Genomic DNA, 8,022 nt, shown 5'->3' on the forward strand with positions numbered 1-8,022 from the left:
AAGAGGATTTTCGAATTAGATTTCCCGCTTAGACAAGGGCATCCGGAATCGGTCGAGTGGCTCGTCACAATGTAAGACACAGCCACTGCGATATCGTTGAACTCGGGAGAGAAGAGGAACAAGAAATAGTAAGAAGAAGAAAAAATGGAAGGAGGTCCATGCACGGCTCATTTTCATTCGCTGCGTCGTCGGCGGAGGGGGTGGCGGATCGGTTATTTAGTCGCGTCCTTGCGCGGCCACGTTTCTTGCGGCTGGCGCTTAAGATTCTCCGCGAACGCGGCTGATTTAATCGTACGCGGATAACAATACCCGCGGCTGCACGCGACTCGGCATATTGAACTTTCGCCGCGTGAGCAGAAACAGAAATGGCCGTTTACCAGCCGATAACGCGGCTCCTCCCGGCGCGGCGCAGCCGTCTGGCTACACAGAGAATCCGAACACGGGGCAAGTTAATCGTCCCGTAACACCTGCACCTGCTGGAAATATTACAATCGCCCCGGCCAGGACTATCGTTTTGCTCGTTTTCGAAGCTGTTTTCATTCATGCCGTTGCCTTCGGTTCAGAGCGTAACGTTGCACGAGTGTTGGGAAAGAGCAAGGTAGACTGAAAAGGCTAATTGATCGATTCTGTTCTTCGATTCAGTCGTATCCATTAATCTGTTCATTCTTGGATACAATGAACAGACATTATCTATTATATAGAGTGGTCGAGACTAAATAAGCGTGAATGAATCTTACGATAGAAAAGAGCATATCAACAGTGAAATGAAACAATCATTTTCTAATATACTCGTATTATTTGACGAACAAAAAAAATCAAGAATTTCCCTGATCGTCAGGAAAAGTTCACAAATCTAAACGAGATAGGCAGGTTAGGGCTGTTCGCATTGAAACGAGGTTCGCAACACCCGAGCTCAGATGATTATTTACAAGGAATCATTCATGAGTCCCTTTTAACGAGTATGAGTAATGTACCTTTTAATCTCGCGTCGGGGCTAAGTTTAGCCGACGAACCGACGTCAGAATGCGTCCATTGTTCGCGAGAGCCCGTGGAAATTCGTGCGACACGGTATACACTCGTCGTTTCGCCACTCGTCATCGAGATACTCATTGATTATGTTCTGCGTAGAATACGAAGAGTAACTGTCCGTTTGACAAGAATTCGCGGAACGAAATCGTTGAAAAGTGTTCGACGGGGAGAGGAATAAGTTGCCGGAAGATCCCGCGGATCAGCAGGACGATTCTGTTATTCTTCATCAACGCGGTTTATCGGAGGGGGATGAGAAAAGAGCGCTCGGTCGATCGCGCGACTGCAGGGGTAGCAGAGAGAAACGTATTGGCAGGACGCGCACTCAGGAGTTAAAATCACTCGTGGCTCGCGGAAAACATTCATTTGCAAGAGCAAACATTCCTCGCTATTTATCGAGTGCGAGGGGGAATACCTACGGCCCATTTTCGTATCGAGCGGGGCTACCGGGGACCCAGCAGACGAGAGTACGTACAGCGGCCGGTGCCGTGTGTACGTGTTGCGCGCGTACGCGATGTATAGGCACTCGGTAAGGGAACGAGACGAAAAAACACCGAATCGAGCGCAACAAAAACATAACTTTCCGCGATGGCGGCGCGAAGGGTGCTCGAGGAACGAGTGGCCCTTCTCTAGTATTCCATCGGTGTTATATAGCTCGTCAGATCGAATGTTTGTTTTCAGAAAAATAGACAGAAACGAGACGGGGTGTAGCGGCGCGAGCGCGTTAACACTCGTCGAGGCAAACCCCCCCTCCCCCCGCAAACGAGCGGCCCCTCTACGCCCCTCTGTTCTATCACGCATTGACGAACGCCCCGAAACGTCGCCTAGCTTTTTTTTCCCTCCTCTCTTCCGGCTTTGTTCTATCTTTTATTATTCTATCCCGTAGGAGCTTTGTGTTTTTTAATACTTTTGTCGAGGACCCCGCTGTCTCCCGTTCCATTCGAATCGGACCTTCACGGTTTCGATTTTTAGTCTATCCTTGAGTCTGCCGCGTAAAAAGGAGATTGTAAAAATAGTAGCTGTCATTTGCTATATAGAATATTCGCGTATAAACTGGAATATATATGTCTACGCTGCGGTGTTCGAACGGAGTGGTCCCATCGGTGAAAGGCTGCGCGCACGGTAGAAAGGATTCCTCGACACCTTTTTCTTTCACGCTATCCCGCGTTTCGTCTCGTCGCGTCTGAGACGTGAGCGCGCGACGCCGAACTAACTTTATTCCGTTCGATCGAGGCCCCGTTTTCCTTCCTCTTCCCGCATCTATCAGCCGGTATTCGCGCGTATTAAAGGAACGTGTTCCACTATCTTCGTAAGGTCTACTATCGGCCACTTCTATCCGTAAGCAATCGCACCGTTCTTTGTTTTCTCTGTATTTTAATAACAACTGGCTCATCAGAATCGTTAGACGCAACGAAAACATGGACATCCAACGTCAGCCGGACCTTTTTCGCGCCTCGACTACAAACACAAACTCTGTAACAAGTGTATTGTAGGTCACACGGTAATTTTGATCGAATCTGCAGAACTACGTGGTTCCATCGATTCTGCTCTGATTCAAGCGTGTAGTAGAGGATGATATAATCTACGTTACATATGAAGAATCGTAATCGATTAGAGATTCTCGGCTTCTTCGTTCAGACAGAATGTCAAAGGGTTAAGCAAGATCGTGGCAGCGATAGGTTGAACCTCGCGCGACGTTGGCGGCGCGTTATGCTCGATGATAAATCAACGATTTATCTCGGGCTCCGGAGAGGAAAAAAACAATTCGGCGAACTTGAAAGGAAAGGGGGAGTAAGGACGCGAGTCTCGTGGCAACGACGGGTTTCTTTCGCGTAAAAAAGAACGGGAGGAATCGAATCAGCATCCCGCCGCGGCCGATCCCTGATTTTCTGCACGCAAACACGCAGCGTCGATTCTTACGTTCTCGTTGATACGGAGCAACGCTCCCGCTCTCCTCTTATCGTGAGAAGTCACACGATAAACCCGTCGACGTTTATTCTACAAATATATACGCGTGTCCCTCTCTCTATCTGGCGCGGCTCGCTACTCTCCCGTTGCCGCGCGCCGCGGATGCTCATGGAAACGGATTGCTCGCTGGCTCCGAAATGAAACTATGTATTAGCTTCGCGTATTTTTTTCATTCTTCCATTAAATTCGGCGAAGTGTATTTTTGTTAGACCGTACATTTGAACCGACGGACAGTTAAACGTCTGAGAAGGGAAATTATCAATTGGTTGATCAGTGAAAATTATCAGAGCGTTCGCCCGAGGTCACACTCGAGTAAAGTTAGCGGAGACGAGGTTTGGGAGTAATCGAATGCGATGTTTTATGTAATTCTTTAAATGGTAACATTGTATAAAATGATTCGTGCGGGGGTTTTATCGCGTGTTTAATAATTGTATGCGAACGAGAGCGCGAGTCGATAGAGACGCGTGTTCGATAAATACTCCGGGTCGGTGCAGCTGGTTTTAAAGTAATCGAATATATGAAGGAAGAAGGAATCGGCGCGGGTAAAGAAAGAACGTTGAAGAGGGATTATTCGCGTCGACTGAAAAGTTGTACGTGCGAGACAAGTACCTCTGGAATAAGCAAAGTTCCACAGACCGATCATGTGTAGTTCTGCTGGTCCAAGTTGGGAAGCCGGGCTAAACGAGAACCGATGGTTTTATTCGCAGCGATTGACTTTATATCGTCCAATAACGATCCGGGATCACCAGCCGATGGCGATATCCTCGTCATGTCAACTGGCGAAAATGATCCTGTTTCGATGACTACGGCAAAGAGGAATATCACGATAAACCTACAGCAGAGATAACGTTCGACCCTCGCCGCGCTGGGTAGCTCTCACTCTCTCCGTTTCTCTGGCTCCACGTTCGTATTTTTTCTGCCTCTCCGTCCGTCGTGCGCGTGACTCTTTTTTTCGCAAAACTAGATTACAATTCGACGGATTCATAGAACGCGAGCAAATGGAAAGGCTCATTGGTTACGCGAGGCGAGCACGTAGTTATTTTTTTTATCACGAGGATCCAGTTCTCTCTCTCTCTCTCTCTCTCTCTCTCTCTCTCATCACGGTTGCACCAAAACTTTCCTCGGAGCCTTCCAAACTTGAAATGTTCATCGATGAACGGTAAGAAACGGAGGCAGACAGAAGCGGAGGTATCCGTGAACGCTGCCACTGGCGCCAAAATGACTCGAAATTCGACACGATCGAGTCCGGGGTCGGAACTCGTGGCGCATTTTTTGGATCCGAAACATCGACTCCGGAATACGTTACGCGGCGTGGAGAACGCTTCTTCGTTCGACATTTAACGAGAACACGAGCCCCGAGGTAGAGTAAGCGCAACACGATATTCGGACGACGTTGGAACGCGGGGCTCCTCGAATCGAACAGAGAACACTCGAGCGTCCGCGATGAAACAAAACTCTCTTTCTTGTCAGCGTGCGAGCATCGTCCGAGCGGTGTTCGCCACGCCGCACGATCGACCGGCGTTCGATGAACGACCCAGTAGCTACTACGTACTACCGATCACTGATTTTGTTCACGTATCGCGATGCAAACGAACCGACGCAGAGACACCCGAACATACCGTCGACTGGCACCATCCCAGACACACGTCGAACATCGCGTTTACGTTTTTCGGGATGCGTTCACATGGACACCACGTACGCCGATCCCGGGCAATCGCGTATTTCACGAGGACCGTTCTCTCTCGTTTTCTCTCGCACAGAACTCTTTCTCCGAGGCCAACGTTCACCTTGAGCAGGTCCGCGTGGACCGGCGACCGATCACCGTGACACACGAAAAAGAGCGGACACGAACGGGCGGGCTCCTCGGTAATAAACACGATCGAAACGAGCAGAACCCGAAGGACTCGGCCCGGGACCGTAGTAGAGAGATCGTCCGAGGCACCGACGAACCAGTACCCTCGAAAACTGATTGCTCCCGGAGAGAGCGTATTTCGTCACTCGGCACTGGCGAGACGATAATTTCAGAGGCGATTAGATGACCCAACACCGACGATAGTGTAACGAGACCGTATTTTGCGGATCAGCACACGCACTCTCTTCCTCGCTCGTTCCTATTAAACATTCTCACTCTATCTTTCTCTCTCGTCTCGTCTCTCCGTCTCCCTTCCACTCCCCACGCTGTTTAGCCTCTCTCGCTCGTTCTTTCTCTCCCACTCCGATCGCCCTATCACGTTCTCTCTTTCGCGCACAGTTCTTCCTTTCTCGCGTTTTGCAAATCGCCAAAGCGGACGCGATCGCACCGACGGATACCGGGATTCTTCACGGTCCTCCCTTTTTTCGGGTCCCCCGATTTCCCCCCACGAATCCGGTTTCGTTTATCCTTCTCCTTTTTTCTCTCCGCGATTCTTTCGGTTCTCTGGATCCGTCCACGATTACTCCGACCCCACGGGAGTCCGTCTTGTCCTAACACTGTTCTCCACGACCGTCGCGACGGTCGACGACGAAGAAACTCGGTACCGCGCGCGGAGCTTCTATTCCTATCTCTCTCTCTCTCTCTCCCTCTCTCTCTCTCTCTCTCTCTCTCTCTCTATTTCTCTCTTCGCTCACTCGTACGGAGTAGGTAAAGTACTATCGGAACACACACGAGTTTAGAAGCGGGCACGTGTCTAGCCGGCGGCGGCATGTTTTAATCGGTGTTGGAGGAGCACTTCTCCGGTGGGTAGTAGGTGCCGGTGAAACGGTAGTCTCTCCGTCTCTCGGCGTGTGTATACGCGTGTATGTGAACACATTTGCGGGGGAGTCGGTGGATCGGGCAGGGACAGCCAGTGAAACGAGACGGAGGTAAAAAAGAGAAACAGAGCGAATGCGTGCGTGTCTCGTGTGCGATGCACGGATACGAGCGCGTGCGTGCGTTCATGTATGGGTGCACGTGTAGCGTTGTGTGGCGACGGAGCGAGGGAAGGAGGGAGGGCGGGAAAATTCGAAACCGCGCGTACACAGCGCGCGCCTCGCGATGACGTCGTCGTTTTGGCAAAACGTGGACGACGCACAGGTGGCCGAACGATTCGATGCGTGCGATTTCTTTCACGGCCGATCGGCTCTTCCGTTTTCTAAATACCAAAGGGAACGGATCCGAACGTGCTTGACGCACGATCGTTGGTACTCACCGGAGTTGTAATATTCCTTAAAGTAGCGTGTCGCCGCACGCTGGACGATCGAGTAATACAAGTTCACGTACGACGTCGACTGATTCTGTGCGGAGAGCGCCATTTACACTGTTTTTTCGTCGCGTTTTTCACCGTGTTGGTATATAATATTATATATAGATATCTCCTCTTCTCTTCACCCTGCGTTCTTCTTCACGTACACACGCGCGTGTCCGTCCCGCGTTTACGCGTACACGCGCGCACTGAGTCGCGTACAAAGCGTGAATGTAGACACGAAGCGCGCACGTTCGCGTGATTACGGCGGGCTTTCGATGATGCGATGTGACAAACGACAAACGCGCGGAACGTGTACCGTGTTATTGTCGCCCCGTGTCCCGTACGCAGCTCCTTTCGTTTCTTCTTCCTCTCTTTCCTCTTCCTCCGCCTCTTTTGTCGCGATCCCTCCGTCGTGACGCGAGTCAGCTCCACGATGATAACGACGACGGTGACGATCGGCTGGCCGTGAAAAAAACTTGCCGGTTTAAAGTCGGGGGGAACGGAAACGCGACCGACTGCCAAATTTTCTTTCTTAAATCCCTTTGTCTTTTAATCTCTCCCACGTTTACTCTCGGCACGTCTCTCCTCGTCGACCGGTCGGCTCGATCACGTTTTTCTTCTTTTTTTTTTTTAATTTTAAACCCGGGTTTTTCGGCCTTCAAGCAGCGAGACGGTCTCGCATGCCGGCTGGAGGCCCGCGACTTTGGATCCTCGGCACACTCGCTTTCGGGTTACCCGCGCCGGTAGACACAAACTCGGTAGACTCGGCCTGAGCCCCCCCGAGTAACTCGCCAAGACCGAGACACTGGCGAGCAGCGACGTTGCCACACTTCCGTCGCCGCGGTACGCGATCCCGGAGTGGGGATTTCTGGACTGGTTCGGCTTCGGGATGGTAGATACACCGTCCTCGGGAGAGGAGAAGGTGCCGGCGTCGAACCCGGTGGTGATGGCGGCAGGGGCGGATTCACGCGGCTCCGATTCCAAGCGGCGCGCCGCGCGCGTTTAACCCCCCTACGACCATCCAACTTTCTTGCAAAACTATCCGAACCACGCTTCATGTATGAAAATTAATCCTAGTTCGTACCAAATTATTTCAACTCGCTCTCCGAGCGTGAAGAAGCGTACGACGGACTCGAGGCTTATGTATTTCCCATGCGATAGTCGAAAGACACGTAAAAGATGCACACAATATTTATTCCTCCCGAGAAAGGCTCGCGAGCAGACGGCGCGTTTGCTCTTGGAAGTTTGAATAGGTGAAACTTCGAAGTTATCCGTGTCCCCTGGTTGTTCTCCACTTCGGTCTCCCGGGTGGATCGTAACCGGTGCGGCAAATTGGGGTAGCGTGACGGGCAAAATTTCCGAACGCGTTCGCATGCAGACGATTGCCGGTCAATGAGAGTTCCTCTCGATCTGCTCGTTAATTGGACGGTAGCGAATTTATACTTTGTTCCTGAGCGTAATTGCCGATTCGCCCGATTGGTTCGGGCTAAACCGATTCGAATAATTTCCGAGAATTGCTTCTCGTGCATCCCTTAGTACCCTCGGAAAAAACGAAGCCAATGATCTGAACCTAAACGAGAAGAAATGCATCTCCCTTTGGTTCTCCAGCGCAAATTCCTCTTTCGGTCGTTCCACATCGGCCAAGAAATCGGTTTCCGAATCCAAGGGCGGCGAAAGTCGGAGCTCGCCCCTGGCCGACAGCGCCGGGGGTGGTGGTGGCGACGGTGGTGGTAGCGGCGGTGGCAATGGTAGTGGCGGCGACGGCGACGGAGGAGAACGAGGTACAGAGAAGAGGACGCGCCGGACGCGAGTCGAAAAGGGATGG

At 51.4% G+C, this 8,022-nt stretch overlaps 1 protein-coding gene across 3 annotated transcripts in view; it reads right to left on the reverse strand.

Moving 5' to 3' along the window:
- LOC108626052 (myeloid zinc finger 1) overlaps positions 1–7,010 on the reverse strand; it is a 37,472-nt gene extending 30,462 nt beyond the window's left edge. For 2 of the 3 annotated variants that reach the window (XM_026814546.1, XM_018026458.2), the window contains exon 1: positions 6,162–7,010. In XM_026814546.1, coding sequence (XP_026670347.1) covers positions 6,162–6,264 — 103 coding nt within the window. In that variant the 5' untranslated portion in view covers positions 6,265–7,010. Of the gene's footprint in view, positions 1–3,603; positions 4,939–6,161 lie in introns of those variants that run through there. The other variant, XM_026814545.1, reaches the window with a different exon arrangement.
- Positions 7,011–8,022: the final 1,012 nt, after the last annotated feature.

This window comes from Ceratina calcarata, unplaced genomic scaffold, assembly GCF_001652005.2.
Source record: "Ceratina calcarata isolate Rehan_Ccalc_2016 unplaced genomic scaffold, ASM165200v1 scaffold39.2, whole genome shotgun sequence".
Lineage (NCBI taxonomy): Eukaryota > Metazoa > Arthropoda > Insecta > Hymenoptera > Apidae > Ceratina > Ceratina calcarata.